Consider the following 16,202-nt stretch of genomic DNA (forward strand, 5'->3'; position numbering starts at 1 on the left):
GAGAAATGCTGGGTTCCTTTTACTTCAGTATTACTTAAAATAGAATGTTATAGACTTGTTTGAAGGATTTAGCAACAACAGAAAACATATCTTGTCAATTACTAACAAGAGAACTTGAAATCTTAAAGTGAAGAATGTTAAAAAGGTAAAAACAATATTCAACATTAAAATTTATTCTGATGTCTATACTGGGGATGTTTGAAATTTTTCACGCATTGTCTTTCACTGTGGATGCTATTTTTTTTTTAGGATTTTATTTATTTATTTGGCAGAGAGACAGCAAGAGAGGGAGCACAAGCAAGGGGAATGGGAGAGGGAGAAGCAGGCTTCCCGCGGAGCAGGGAGCCCGATATGGGGCTTCATCCCAGGACCCCGGGATCATGACTTGAACTGAAGGCAGACGCTCAATGACCGAGCCACCCAGGCATCCTGAAGGTGCTGCTATCAATGTATTTTGTATCTTTATGAAAATAGTAATCTCTGTTGGATATCATTTTCTCAGCTGTGATTTTTAGAACTAGGTTAATTGGCAAATTTATCTTACCCAATTTAAAATTAAAAATAATCCTCCTGAGGGCGCCTGGGTGGCTCAGATGGTTAAGCGTCTGCCTTCGGCTCAGGTCATGATCCCAGGGTCCTGGGATCGAGTCCCGCATCGGGCTCCCTGCTCCTTGGGAGCCTGCTTCTCCCTCTGCCTCTCTCTCTCTCTCTGTCTCTCATGAATAAATAAATAAAATCTTTAAAAAAATAATAATAATAATCCTCCTGAGACTTCCAATTCATCTTTACAGATTACAGTACACTTAACTATGCAACAACAACAACAACAAAAAGTAATAGAAAAGAAGTAGCAAAGCCAAAATGGACTTAATCATCTGTCCAGGAAGTCAAAAGCAAGCAAATATGTGAAAAGAGAAGGGGGAGTCAAGTAGACACAGCTAGAGAGAAAGTAGAACACCAGAAAAAAGTCAAAGACAAGCTGAAGCAAAGAGAAAGAGAGGAGAGGCAGTTGAAAAGATGGTTCAGGACCTGCAGTTAAAAATTATTTTGTTGGTTCACAGAAGGAAATTCACATATTCTACACATATATGAATAATCTGGACTGAGAAATGTGCAATTCTAATTGTTTTATCCAGAACATAATGACTAGACCAGTTGTGGCAACTGTGGAATATCTCTTGAAGGAACTGAGTTTTTCAACTTTCTCATTGGGAAAATAACAGGCCTTTGACAAGAAGAGAGGTAGATACTCCTTTTTTTTTAATACCCCCCCCAAAAATAGGAACTCTAGTCACCTGTAAAGAAAGGGGTCAAGGGGACTCTCCACGTGGGAAATAAGTTGACACAACATATATGGCATCAGGAAGGACTGTCATTAAGGGATCCCTGTGCAGAGGCATAGATGATGGATCTCTGATAGCTAGTTTTAAAATTTCCTTTTTCTATCTGATAATTTTCTTCTCCTATTCCCAAGTCATCAGTAAAATTTTGTTAAGCATAAGAGTCAGATATTAGCTGTGTTTTAGGGGTTTACTTTTTGGTGTGATGTGTTAATTTTTCGTGTAATGTGTATTTGGGTAAGTAGCAGCAACATAGAGAAGTGGTTGTGAGACAGCACAGTATGACCAGTGGAAGAGTCTGAAGCATTGCCCTAAGAAAGCACTAATAAGTGACAAGCAGACACACCTTTGGAACATATAACCAAGCATTCTTTAGTTTTCTCAGAAATACTTGGAAAAGGAAACTAGGCAGAGTCTACTGAAGTTACTTGAGGGAATGAAGGCTGAGGTTAGGTTATTTGGGTATTAAAGGGAAAAGTAAACATTGAAGGTCAAAGAGGTTAGAATAACCTCGGTTTTATAGCAATTGTTAATTATCCAAAAAATTGAAAAGGAAAGCAGCATGGTTTTGTGAACTTTCCATTACTACCTGTTGTGTGACCTTGGATAGTACTTAGATACAATGAGCCCAAGATTTCTTATCTAAGAAATGAGAAAGTAGATCATCTTTAACATTCTGCTGGTGTCAACATTATTGGATTTCATGTTTGATCTTAAGGAGACCACTGTGAAGGGTCATACACTGTGTGAATGATTTTAATACATTATTTGAAAAATTAGTCTCCAATACTGTGTAGCTCAAATATGTGCCTATATAGCACCTTCATAATTCTTTATGTTCCCTGACTCTACAGTTCCACATAATTGCCTATAATTCTAACATATTCCTGTTTCTCCCACTTTTTCTGATCACAACAGTTAAGTTCTGGTCATTATATAAAATTTAGAATCCCAAAAATCATGACTATAAATTACCTAAAACCCTATTACATATAGATAACTAGTATCAACATTTTTGTGTACTATATATAATTTACATATATATGCATACCTTTCCATATTTTTGAGACCATTTTCATTAAACAATTTATCTTAGATATCTTTCAAGATCAGTATAGATCTACATTATTACCTTAAATACCTTTATATTATTCAACTATAGGAATAAACAATAACTTATAAATTGAATCCCCTCTTTTTGGATATTTAACTTGTTTCTGACATTTCAGTATTATAAGCAACACTGAAATGAACATTGTTATACTTGGTTTTGCGATTATTTTCAAATTAAGATAAATTCCTTGAAGATTTGCTGGGTCAAGGAGTAGGCACATTTTTCAGGTTTTTATTAAGTACTGCCAAATAATATTCCAGAAAATTTGTACTAACCTTTTCGCTTGAGCATGCGACATGGGAATTTTCCTCACATTATGGAATAATGGTGGGAACTTTTAAATTTAAATTTTATCAACAAAACAGGTAAACAGCAGTATCTCCTTGTTATTTTAACTGTCATCTTTTTTATTAGTAGTGCACTGAGATTTTTCATATTCATTAGCCAAAAGGCTGATATATATATAAAAATATTTTCTGAATTGCCTATTTATCTTTTTTGTTTTTAAAGATTTTATTTATTTATTTGACAGAGAGAGAGAGGGAACACAAGCAGGGGGAGTGGGAGAGGGAGAAGCAGGCTCTCGGCTGAGCAGGGAGCCTGATGCATGGCTAGATCCCAGCGTCCTGGGATCATGACCTGAGCCAAAGGCAGATGCTTAACGACTGAGCCACCCAGGCGCCCCGCCTATTTCTCTCTTTTACAAGTTGTTTTCTCCTCAGTTTGTTCATTTATCTTATATATATTGTTTTATAAGTGGTGTTAGTATGGTTTTAAATTGAGAATATCAAGATAGATCCTAAAATTAGATGAGGAATGTCACCCAGTATTTTCTCTTCTACCTTTCCTTAGACACAAGGTGTCACAAAGCAGGTTGCTGGATAGAGAAGACAGGCCAACTAAAGGATCTTAAACATCAACAAACTCTGGTATTTTTTTAAAATATCACATAATACATTTTTGGTGGATGGAGATTTGTTAATCTACCCTGAGTAACAAAACTTTGACTCAACTGCACTTTACTATACACAAACACTTTTTATTTACTAAAAATATTAAGAAAATATAGAGGTTTAAGCCATATTTAATATCAAATAAGTTTCTGCATAACATAAAACAACTAAATATTCTCTTTTCACATATAAATATTACCATTTGTGATCTCTTGCTTCCTCATATCTTAAAATGAAAATCAAACTACTGAGATAATACTTCTTCGAACATGTAGTTTAAGACATAGCATTTGCTTTGTTGGGTCTTGTAAAGTTTTTTTTTCACTATTATACTTGTGAGAATATTTAATAACACAAGCTAAACAAATCTAAATACATTTGAAAAGACCTAACTTATTTCTAAAACCGTTGTCTAGAAAATCAACCATGGATTTTGCCACTTAGGGATTCTTGTTTTAATATAGATTCAATTGCAAAAAGTCAGGATTCATTTTCCTAAAGCCTCATCATCTATACAGATTTTTAAAAATAGCTAGGTTCTTTTTCTAACCCATCAGCCTAATTAAATACAGCTGCAGCCTTGGCATAAAAGAATTTCAAACAACTAATTGGCAACCTGCTGACATGGTAAATAGACTGTGAAAATCCAATTCTTCCAATATTTAAAAGTATATTACATTTGTTGAAATGTTTTCCTTGCACCCTGAACCCAACCGAAAATAACAACAAAAAAATTTAAGTGACTTATTTGTCCTGGTGCTTTTCCTTGTTTTGTTTTTCAATCCAAAAACTGAAGAACTCTATTAAAACTTTAATTCTACTTTAATAATTGTAAGTAATGCATCTTATTCCCATAATCCTTTTTTACAGGGATTTAAAGAGACTTTTTTCCTTAAAGCAAGACAGGCTGGTGTGAGTTAATATCAATTTCAGCGGATCTAACATCATGATATTTTACCTGAATTTGTAATTAGTGGTTATAATTAAAGGAAAATATTACATGAAATATTTTTACTTTCCTCAAATTTCATTTTTATGGGGTGTGGTGCAAATTTCTTAAGTAAATGCCATCCAATATACTGTTCACTGCCTTTCACTTCTCACCTCTTGTATTCTCTTAAACTTTTGCAAGCAATTCTTAAAAATAAACTTCCTGACCAAAGGAACATTTTTAGAAACCAAGGCAAAACTGGAAGAGGTTGTATAGAAAGGATTTCACCTGGAAATAGTTTGTAAATCCCTATTTTACATAGAAATGGGCAACTGGGATCTGGAAATGATCCAGTTGTATTCAACATTACTAAAGAAAGAGTTTATGTCATAGACTTGTGAGGAAACACATTGGGTAGAGTACTGGCTCTAAAGAAATGGATAAAAATTCCAAATAATCTTGAAAGACTGAAGATACAGTAATGATGCAGGCAGGTACATGTTTACCAGGAACTGACTTAGGGAGGAAAAAATCCAAGAAAGAACAGGAACAGTTACATGAAATCCATGAAAGATGATTTTTTTCCTTGAAGATGGACACACCTGGATGAGTGAATACCGATTGTAAAATATATATATATATATATATATATATATATATATATATATACACACACATATATATATATGCATGTATATATATGCATGTATATATGCTTATTTTTTATTTATTTACCTGAGAGAGAGAGAGGGAGAGAGAGCAGGAACAGGGGGAGGGGCAGAGGGAGAAGCAGGCTCTGGCTGAGCAGAGAGTCTGATTGCAGGACTCAATCCCAGGACCCCGGGATCTTGACCTGAGCTGAAGGCAGACAAGACACTCAACAGACTGAGCCACCCAGGCATCCCCGATTGTAAAATATTTAATATCATGATATTTTACCTGGAATTCCAACTAAAACTCACTTATCCTAATTACAGCAATAACAATAATAATTATCATTTGAATGGTTACTGCATGCCAATCAGTATGCTAAGTATTTGATAAAGAATATCTCATGTAAGCCTTATAATAGTTCTATGAAGTAGGAAGATAAGAGTCCCATTTTATAGATATGAAAAACAAAGAGTAGAGGGGTTAAGCAACTCACATAAGGTCACAGAACCAATAAGTGACGGAAGTGGGAGTCAAAACCAGGCCTATTACTGACTTCAAATCCCTGCTTTCATCCTCTACAATGCCCAAATCCTATAAATGTCCCTTCAGGTTCTGCTCAAGGATGCTGAGGAATAAATCACTTTTCAGCTTCTTTTGCTTCTTACATCTACTGACTTAAAAGGCTCTTTATTGCTGCTGACTACAGGAAAACAGACAGGGAATAAGTATATAAGAAGTTGGAAAGGTAAAAGAAATCTTTAATAGTAATAAATCATCCTGCATTTATTAAAATATAAATTTACTAAGCCAGCTCTCATCATACCCCTGAATATGATGGATACTACCCAGGGCCTAAACCCCACCCAGTGGTCTAATTAAGCTATAAACCTTGGCAAAGTTACTAAGACATGAGCTATAAATGGATTCAGGGGGCACTACTGTTAGATAAGACAAAATTATTAGTTTTCTTCTATAGATGGACAACACCTTTGCCTCCAGGTTGTACTTATTTTTTTCTCTGCTGCTTCCCTTGAACCCTTGTCTAGTCCTGAGAATGGACAAGGAAGGTGCATTTCTAGGTGGTATAGCACGGTAGAGAGTGGTATAGTAGAGCAGTTAAGAACATGGACTCAAGCCTGACAGCCAAGTTGAAAGCTTGCCTTTGTCACTTACCATTTGTGTGAGCTTGGACAAGTTACTTAACCTTTCTGTACCTTAGTTTCTCCATTTGTTAAATAGAGATAATAATTATACTTATTTAAGACTATAGCAAGAGTTACATAAATAATAATTTATATATTTCTGGGGCATAGTAAGCATCACAAGCATTTTCTATTGATACTATTAAACTTTCAAATTTTATAAAGAAAGACCTTGTAATTCCTTCTTTTATCCCTATGGGAGGTTCTGGGCACTGGCAGTCCTGTTTGCTTTTCACCCGGTTTTATTCTCCTATAGCATAGTCACAGATCAGTTATTAACACACTGGAATACTATTCAGCAATAAAAAGAACAACCTATTGATACAGGTACAACTTGGATGGATGTTAAAGTTATTTTGCTTAGTGAAAACAGGTCAATCTCAAAAAGTTACATACTGTATAATTCCATTTACATAACCATCTGTATAATTTTTTCATTTCAATACTGAAAACAAATTATTGGTTGCCAGACATTAGGGACAAGAGGGAAGACATTAGTATGAGGGAGTTAATTTGTGATAATGGAACAGGTCTGAATCTTGATTGCAGTGGTAGTTCCATGAATCTGTATATGTGGTAAAACTACACAGAACCACACACACACACACACGTGCACACACGCACGTGCATGTGCATGCACACACACACATCCATGCACACACATACAGGAATGCATGTAAAATGTGACAAAATCTGAATGAGGTCTGTAGATTGTACATGTTAATTTGCTGATTTGGGTATTGTACTATAGATAGTCATGTAAGGTGTTACCATTTGGAACAGCTGGGTATAGGGTGCACAGGACCTTTCTGTACTATATTTGCATCTTTCTATGAGTTCTTTGTCTCAAAAAAATTTTTTTAACAGAATATTTTTTTTGAATGTCAAGGGATGTTTTTACCAATAAATGAAGAGGGGCTAATTTACATTTTTAGCCAAAGCCAAATTCACCAAACTGGTATTTCAGGAACACTAGTCAATTAGGAGAGTTAATAGCTTTGCTGTAGAAAAGGTTTTCTGAGGTCAATACATTTAGAGAACATTATATAACACTCCTCTTGGAGATTCTTCTCTACATTGTTCTGTGGTTCTCAATCCTGCATGTGCAACAGAATCATCTGAATAAAAAATAAAGGCAGAAATAATTTTCAAATAAAAAAAAAAAACAGCCACAATCACAAGTGACACACACTGGAAAGAATATCTTTCAGTTTCAATGAAATTTTAACCAAAAAAAAAAAAAAAGCAGGACTATGAGCCTTGCTTTCACAGGTCTCCGAAAATGTGCAGATTCCTTTAAGTGTTCAAGCCCTGAATTTAGGCCTGTGGCAGATAGTGAAAGCAGCAAAAAATGACCCTTTTTGGAAACAGCTCCATAACACAGAATAAACGGGGAGCTGAAGTAAAGAAGAAAAGTATACCAGAGTATCTTTATTTTCTGGAGATTGCTTCAATATAAGAAAGGCAAGCAACAAGTAACTACAGATGCCGGCCAGTCAGTTGAGCAGAAATTACTACATCACCACAGAACACCATTTCACTGAGTCATGCTGACCTACTGTTCATCTCAAAGCTGTCAATGGAGAGAACAACATAAATTGAGACAAAAGGCCTCAGGCAGAAGATATAGCAATTTAGAGAGAGAATGATATGAGACAAACCTGAATTGAAGCTACTGAGATGCTCAAGCTCCTTTCTTCCTACCTCTTCACACATCACACTTTGGGACAGTTGCCCCCATTCAAAGCTGAAAGAAAGGGACAATACCAAAGCATAGGTGATTTAAAAATAAGAAGCAAAACAGCATCAGCAAAAGGCAGACTAAGGAAGAAGAAACTAAAGAACGGGTTCTGACTATTTTTTAAAAGCCTATTTTAACAGGTAAACTTTAAAATTCTACTGAAGGATATAAGAAAGACTTGATTAAATGGAAAGAATTGTCACTGGATAAAAAGACTGAATAATATGCAATTCTTGATTCTCTGTAAATTTATCTATAAATTCAAACAAACTCCAATCAAAATATCCATAGGCTTTGGGGAGGGAATCTGAAAAAAAAGCAACACTGCAGCTCATCTGGAAAAATAAATAGGTGAAAATATCCAAAAAAATCTTAAAAACAAGTTTTTTAAGGAACTTTTCTTAACAGCTAATAAAATGTATATAGAGATTTGTTTGAAAAGATTTATACTGGCACAAGAATAACTATTTTGAGCAGAACAGACCAGGAGTAGGCCCAAACACATGAGGTAATGGATTATATAATAAAGGTGGCAATTCATTACATTGGATAATTAATATTCAATAAATGGTACTGAAACAACTGGTGAATTGTGTTGAGAGAAAAAAAAGTGGTACAGCTACCTTAATCTTTAAATCAAAATTATTCCAGAAGGATTAGAGCATTAAATGAAATTATAAGAGTACTGTAAGAAACATGAGCAATTAAAAAAAATCATCTTGATGTGGGAAGGTCTTTCTAAGCCAAATACCCAAAATCTATAATGGGGGGGAAAGGATAAATGTGACTGTATTAACATTAAAACTCTTCTGCAGGGAAAACAATGAACAAAATCAAGAGAAAATGTTTCAACATATGCAACATCTTTCCTTAATTCAAAGACAGCGTTTACAATTACTAATCAATTAGAAAAAGATGCTCCTAACCTAAATGCCCTTGATAGGAAGCTGATGCAATAAATTATGGCATATTCATTTCATATATGTTAAAACAAAATATATTAAATGAAAAGTGATCGTGATAGTACTTATATTGATAAAGCTATAGACATTTTCATGTAAAGTGTGGTAATCTTATGAACCCAGGGTCCTGGGATCTAGCCCCACATCGGGCTCTCTGCTCCGCGGGAAGCCTGCATCTCCCTCTCCCACTCCCCTTGCTTGTGTTCCCTCTCTTGGTGTCTTTCTCTCTGTCAAATAAATAAATAAAATCTTTTTAAAAAGTGTGGTTATATTTGAAGGCAGAGTTGTTTAAAATAATTTTTATGCTTTTCAGTATATTTTCCAAAATTTCTTTAATGAACATTTTTCATAATCAGAAGATGTAATAAAACAGTGATAAAGTGACAACTTTCAGTGAAGCATAGTAGAAAGAAAATATACTCCATCACCTTAGCTTACATAACTCATGAGTACAGGTGAATAAAACAGTTGAAAACACTAACTTTTATCAGCACTACAACAGAAAAACAACTTCATTATGTTTATTTTTTTCTTTATAAATCTATGTGTCATACAAAAATTTAAAAAAAAAAGGTAATCCAGGAGACTTGATATTAATGTGTTCTTGAAAATTCTTAACTCTATGCTACTTTATTCAAGTGATAAAATTTTGCAAGGTACCATATCACAACAAATCACATTTTTACAGCACAATAATGAAGGCACACCTGGCGCAAAGTTGACTTAAACTCTTCTGAGCTGGAGGCAAACACACACTTGGATTGGCTCTCTAAGTATGTTTTTTTTTTTTTTTTCCCTCCAAGTAAATATTAACTTCAGCGAAGAGTTCTAATAATTTTTCCACTCTCTAAAAGCTGTATCACAAAATAAAAATAAGGACTAAACTACATAGCAATGAGCAAAGATGCTCTAGAGAATTTGTTACGTTCTGCATATTCTGAAGAAAAGTATACTTCTAAATGCTATGCATTTAAATACTTAAATATTTCATTTTAATTTAAAAAAATGTACTCTGCAAAAACCACAAAACAACATTTGAAGTAATCCATAAGTGTGTTGAAATTATTACACTGTCCTAATTAATACATGTGCTGGTGGGTACAAACACCTACCTACCTCATCAAGTGAGTTTATACTTTTTTTTTCAAGGGCCTGCAATTCCTTTTTAAATTTGGCTTCTATCTTATCACATGGTCCTTGAAGTTTTTTGACGGCAGGAGCACCAGTTTCGCTAGATTCAGACATAATGGGTAATTTGCATTATTTATTTGACTATCTGTACTGTCACTTTGTCCACTTGGATAGAGAGTTTCTTCCATTACCTCTTCGGCAGTCCCTACTGCAGCTTAGTCAGGAGGAGAAGGAGGGGAGGGGCGGGGGAGGAGGAGTCCTCCTTGGTCCGGTTGGGAGCAGGAAAGGAGGTAGCTTGCCTCAGCCTTGAATCACAGCAAAAGGAAAACAGCGCACCAAAAAGAAGTCGAAGACTGAATAAAAGCTCTTCTGCCTCTGCCCCCTGCTCATGAGTTTCAAGCCCAGTCAGCTCCTCCTTCTGGCATTAGTCATTGGCTGGGTAAGTATGATAGACAAACCTGCAGCCCAGCGAAGGTGCAAGCCCAAAGGTTTCTCTGCTCTAGCCACTTTCACTAGCCACTTTCTGTGTGGTAGAATCACCCACCACAGAGAGCTTGCATTTCCGGAATTCTAGCCTTACTGATGTAAAAATCTTTGGCACCTACCCTGCCCCTCCCTTTCCCCTACCCTCCCACCAGTGCCCTAAACAAAAAAGGTAAAAACACCAATAAGCTGCTTTTCCACTTCCCTTTACACCCACCCAGCTTGAATTAACCTTTAGATTTGAGCCAAGAAGTTGTGATAAAATCTAATCAAGAGACAGACTGGGAGGAAATACACCAATCTACCAACAGGATATCTTCCTGTAGCGTGCTTCTGAATGATTTTTATATTCTGCGTTTCTGCTTTTTTGCAAATATTCTGAGATGCATTCCTTTAATATTGGAAAATACAGAGTGGGAAGGGGCTAAATACTTCAGTAAGTGTTCTAAGACGCGATAAGGGTTTTGCATTCCATGTAGAAGTTTTAAGGGCTCTGCTGTGTTGTCTGGCAAGCACAGTATATGTCCAATTTGGGAACCTCTGCAGCAGTGATCCAGGTACACCATATTTATTATAGTCTTCATTTTGGCCCTGGTATATAAGTAAATCTGCTCCCATACCCTTTCTTGATGGATGCAAATATCTCAGAAATAAAACAAAGGCACTCTAAAAATTGCAGTGGTGTTGCTAAAAGCATAATTTGCTTCCTGATTTTGTATAAATCCTAACAACTTAAATATCTAAACATACATGATTGGTTAAATAGTGTCATGGATTGTAATATTTTTACATTTATAGATATGGGGCTGGGCTATTGTTAAACAGGGATAAAAGCAAGATATTAAACTATATGATGGGATTTGGAAAGATTATTAGGTAATTTTATGCCTAGAGACCCAGAAATCCCCAAATCCTCCTGCCACAGCTCTTTCCTTCAGGTTTTGAAGGAAAATATATGTGGATGGGGAAACGGCAAATGTGAAATAAAATACTACTTTATTATTTGTTGTGCTTGTGCCTTTGTGCCCTGCGCAAAACTCTCTGGGTAAGCTGAGTTTTAGGGGGCCTCCTCTTCACGCCAATTTCAACCCCAAAATCTCAGGATCTCATTACCCTGTAACTAGCTGCATAATGCTGAAGTGAAAGTTGTTGCCACCTATTAAAAAAAAAAAAAAAAGCCACATCTAGGAGTGTGATCTCCTCCCAAATCAGGTGGAGGGTGGGTCTGGGTCACTTACTCTTCCTAGGTCATTTACCCATCCTACTCTTGGAAGTGAAAGCAACAGCTTATATAGATGTCCTTTCTGGGTGAGGCACTCCTTCCCTCTACCCCCTTCTGCCCCATCCCCACTCCCTCCCATCCCTTCCACTCCCCACCCTTCTCCCTTTCCCTCCCTTCCCTATTCTCCTTTCCCTTCCCCGCTCCCTCCCACCCACTCTCCTTCCACCCTCCTTCTCACCCTCCTCTTCTCCCTCTTCCTTCTCCTTTTCCCTCCCTCTCTCTCCTCCCCTTCTCCTCTCCCTTAGCCTTGCTCCCCTGTTCCATTTCTCTCCAATCACTTGAATGTGTATCCTCCAAAGAGCTAAGATCTGGGAAACATATCAGAACGTTAATAATAGTTAAGTATTCTTTTTTTAAAATTTTCCTTTTCCTCAGTGTTTTCTACTTTTTCTAGAAGACCCACATTTTTTATAATTAGGAAAAATGTTAGATTTTTATAGCATGATACACTTTATTGGACATTTATTTTAGGATGCAATAGAACATGAAAAGAATATCAAGTGATAAAAAGTGATCATCTCAGTGAAAGACAAAATAGAACATATTACAAAGAAAATGTGGTTAGTAACTTTAGTTCACAATTACACAGTATAAGATGAGGAAACTTTTAAAAAATACTGTCATAGTAACACTTCAGTGGTAAACGATAACTCCATTTTTCTTATAGACCACTATGTCACATAAATAAGCTCAGTCATATCGTATATGGTCTTGATGGACATTCTTAAATTTATGCTAATCTTTTTTCAAGCAATCAAATTTCACTGTTTAGCTGTTCTAGTTAATGTAAGTACTGTATTTCTATAGCAAAGTAATGAAGGCACAGTTAGTGCAAGCAGATTTAAACGTTTAGTTTTCTGGGCTGGAAAAGAAAAACCACTTGCATTGGCATTTCAGGAACTCTTTTTTTCAAGCAAACATTTGTCTCAATTGACAATTATGCCAGTTTTCACAGCTACATTTTAATAGGAACATGACAAAGGACTTCACAAAAATCAAAACTCTGTAGCACCAAACGGGCATGCTTTAGATAACTGACAACATTTACATATTTTGAAGAATATTACACTACAACAGGCTACTTAGACACTGTAAGACAATTTTTTAGACTACCAAGAAAATATGAAAACACAAGACTAAGGAATGCTAGTGTTGAGGTTATAGAGCAGCTCCCCCCCATCCCATCTGAGGCTATATAAACCTGCTTCACTCCTGCTTGAAGTTTTGAGATGCTTGAAAATTCCTTCAGGCAGCCTCTTTTTTATTTTCGATATTTCCTGTTTCCATAATCTTTACCATCATCATAGGTACCTTTGACTTCTCCTGTATAGTAATAGATTGATTTCAGGATGACATTATCATGTAAAATTTGACCAATTTCAAAGTCCTCATCCAGGATAGCATCTTCTCGTGGTTCCAGCTTTCCAATATTAGGAATCTCAGGAGGGCTAAAGAAATTGAAGAATGATGCATTAGGAACCACTCTTGGCTGAATTTCAATTTCTCCAGTAGCAGTTGTGCGACTCTGGGTGGTTGTCAGAGTAACATCCTTTCCTCTTCTCCAATCTATCTTACAGCCTTTGCAATCTTGGATTTCCCATCCCCAAGAGAAGAAGGGATCATTGTGATCTGGTTTTGACTTTATTATATATGTCTTGGTCAGCATCTCATTTCTGAAGTATGGATTGGGTAGAAAATAAAATTCAAACGTGTAGCTTATAGGCTGACCAGGTTTTGAGAACTTTAGGCTAATATCTGACAAGAACTTCAAAATGGGGGCATCATACTTCTGAATCATGGGCCCGAGCTTGTCAACATTCTTTAAAACAGTCAGCCAGTAGTCAGGAATGCCTTTAGGATCTTCTTTTTTAGGCTTTCCCTTCCGAGCTCTTTTAAGATTCGCTCTTTCTTTAGGCCTGACCTCAGGAATTCTTTTAGGAGCCTCTATTACAGCAGCCTTTGCCTTAGCCTCTGCTGCTTTAGGCTGTTCTTTATCTTCTGCCTTTGCCTGGGGGACTACTTTAGGCTCTTCTTTCATTTCAGGCTTTACCCCCAGAAAAGCTTTAGACTCTGCGTTTTCTTCAGCCTTTGCCTCAGGAGTTTCTTTTCGAACCTCGTTTTCTTCAGCCTTTACCTCAGGTTTTTCTTTAGGGTCATCGTCTTCTCCCTCACCCTCTAAGGCAGGCATTTCACTAGGACTGTCTTCCTGCACCTCCTCATCACTACTGAACACCTCATCCTCTGAATTCCATTCATATTCTTCTTCTGCAGGTTCATATTCTGCATTGATTATTTGAAATCGCCGATCGTACAGAGGCTTATTGAGTTCGGCATATTTTCTTTCGAGATCGTGAATTGCCTTTAAAAACAGGATGTCTACCTTGTCACATTCATCTTGAATATTTCTAAGCGCCTGCACACGATTTCTAACTGCTTGAGGCAGCCGATCCACGAAACTTTTACCCAACGGAGCCCGCCGTGCTCTTCGCGAAGGCCCAGATACCCTCTTCTTTCTATATAAGCGGCTGCGGCTACTGCTGCTGCTGCTGCAACTAGTGCTGCTGCTAGAGCTACTGCTGTCAGAGTCTTCCCCAGAATCACTAGACGAGCTAGCCATCTTCTCTTCAGCAACCCCTTGGGCGGCAGGTTCCGAGACCATGTTAAGATCCGCTTCTGCCATTTTGCAACCCTGCAAACCTCTTAATGTGGTGACTACCACTGAGACCGCGCGCTCGGGAGATGGGCAGAAAATGACTCACGGATGCTTGGGTAGCGGCGGAGGCCCGGGCTGAGGAGGTTGCAGCAGCGGCGAAGGTAGCAGTAGCGTAGGGCGGGGCGGGGCTGGGCTGCCGTGACCGCGTAGAGGTGGAAGCCGCAATAGAGGCCTGGGCGAGAGCGGCGGTGGCAAGGCCTCTCACTGTAGCCGCGGCGGGCCGAGGCGTGCCGCAGCCTAATGGCGCAGTGTAAGACCCCAAGATCTCTTCACGGTTTAGATCGCAAGCCCCCACCCCTTGCAGTCAGAACCGCCGTTAATTTAGTTCCCAGTGTGCCCTTAGCTCGCGCCTCATTTGCTGGGCAAGCTTGATTGACAAGCTCTAAGCCTAATGAAATACCAAACGCACCCGCCGCCCTCCAGGCTCCGCCCACCTTCCCAGATGCTCCTTGGTAGCTGAGGCACACACCCTTGGAAGACGTTTATTTCCCCTCAAAATTCTGTCTTTATAGTTATATAACTCAAAAACAAGCTTAGATATGAGGTAAAAATACTAGCCGTGGTTCCTAACAAGGGAAGAGGGGTATCTTTCTCCCATCATCTCATCCTGAATTCCCGTTTGGTTTGTCAGGAGCCTCTTGACAAAAATCTGTTTTTAAAAAATTGGATGAAAATGCTCCAAATGGCATCATTGGGTAGTGTGATTATGGATGATTTTTTTTTTTAATCTCTTTATCTAAATATCCTTGGGAGTGTATTTTTACACTGGAGGAAAAAGGGGAGTCGTTTATCGGCAAAGGGGGAAGGGGCTAGAAAGCAGGCATAATGCGTCCACGTATCAGTTTTAATAAGTACTATCTGTGGTGTTTGGCAAGCCTGGTTTATATCCATCTACAGGGTTGTGAACCCATGTTGCCGTGAGTCAGTTACACCATTTTTACTATATTTCTCTTTTTAAACTGGCATATAATATACCCCGACCTTGCTGCTGACTTGCCATTAGCTGTTCTCAATGCTTGCAACAATCTTGTAGATGAAATACAAGGGCATTCAAACGTTAGGTAGTATTATTTAAAAGCAGACGGTTTGCTCCATACTTTTGTGCAGCAGTTTTCAATTCCATGAACAGCAGGGGGGTGGGGGTGGGGATTTGTGCTGACGAAAAGTGCATCCTCGGTCAGGGTATACTTTACAATGTCATCTGCCACCAATTTCCTTCTAATATTCCAGCCACACTGAAGTATGATTTACAAATCCAGTAATATGTGAATAAACTTTTGTAAAATGAAGTTTTAAAACAGATATCTGTTATTTTTATTTACAGGATTCATTTCTGCTACAGAACACCTCCCTTGGTACAACCCAAAAGACCAGTGTTTACTTTTCATTAAAGGTAAGAAACATATTTAGCCCATTTTTATGAATGACAAGAATTACCTATCTGTATTTGTATAAAAATTCACAGGATATATTACAGTCTTTTAAAGACTTAGCTGGAAGATACCTTGATATTTCTGTGGAAGCAAAAAAACCCATAGAGGTGATTTGATATACTAATGTAGAAAATAACCTACTTAATCACATTCAGTGTCTAAACCTGCTCATGGAATACAAGTAGTAAATTAAAATATAAAACATGATGAATTATCACTTCAAATGAGGAGAAATATTAAAGTTAGATTAATCTTTGCATTAC

At 37.3% G+C, this 16,202-nt stretch overlaps 2 protein-coding genes and 1 long non-coding RNA gene across 3 annotated transcripts in view; 1 reads left to right on the forward strand and 2 right to left on the reverse strand.

Moving 5' to 3' along the window:
* Positions 1-6,684: 6,684 nt before the first annotated feature.
* On the reverse strand, positions 6,685-14,842 carry LOC129045960 (uncharacterized). Its single transcript, XR_008506486.2, has 3 exons — positions 14,553-14,842; positions 7,856-7,941; positions 6,685-7,312 (listed from the first exon to the last, which is right to left on the reverse strand). It is a non-coding gene; the product is annotated as an uncharacterized LOC129045960 (long non-coding RNA).
* NAP1L3 (nucleosome assembly protein 1 like 3) lies at positions 12,496-14,557 on the reverse strand. The gene has a single exon (XM_045901196.3). It carries the CDS (start codon positions 14,471-14,473, stop codon positions 13,055-13,057), a length of 1,419 nt encoding a protein of 472 aa, XP_045757152.1. The 5' UTR covers positions 14,474-14,557; the 3' UTR covers positions 12,496-13,054.
* Positions 14,843-14,946: 104 nt separating the features above from the next.
* Positions 14,947-16,202, forward strand: part of FAM133A (family with sequence similarity 133 member A) — a 48,523-nt gene continuing 47,267 nt past the window's right edge. Inside the window, exons 1-2 of the mRNA XM_054512629.2 lie at positions 14,947-15,050; positions 15,831-15,899. The gene's annotated coding sequence lies outside the window, so the exon portion shown is untranslated. The remainder of the gene's footprint in view (positions 15,051-15,830; positions 15,900-16,202) is intronic.

Source organism: Mirounga angustirostris, unplaced genomic scaffold (assembly GCF_029215605.1).
Source record: "Mirounga angustirostris isolate CCGP_5_RB_7025 unplaced genomic scaffold, mMirAng1.0.hap1 SCAF_11, whole genome shotgun sequence".
Lineage (NCBI taxonomy): Eukaryota > Metazoa > Chordata > Mammalia > Carnivora > Phocidae > Mirounga > Mirounga angustirostris.

Coding starts and splice junctions, on each gene's coding strand:
- NAP1L3 (XM_045901196.3), bottom strand. CDS start 14,473: ATGGCAGAAGCGGATCTTAACATGGTCTCGGAACCTGCCGCCCAAGGG.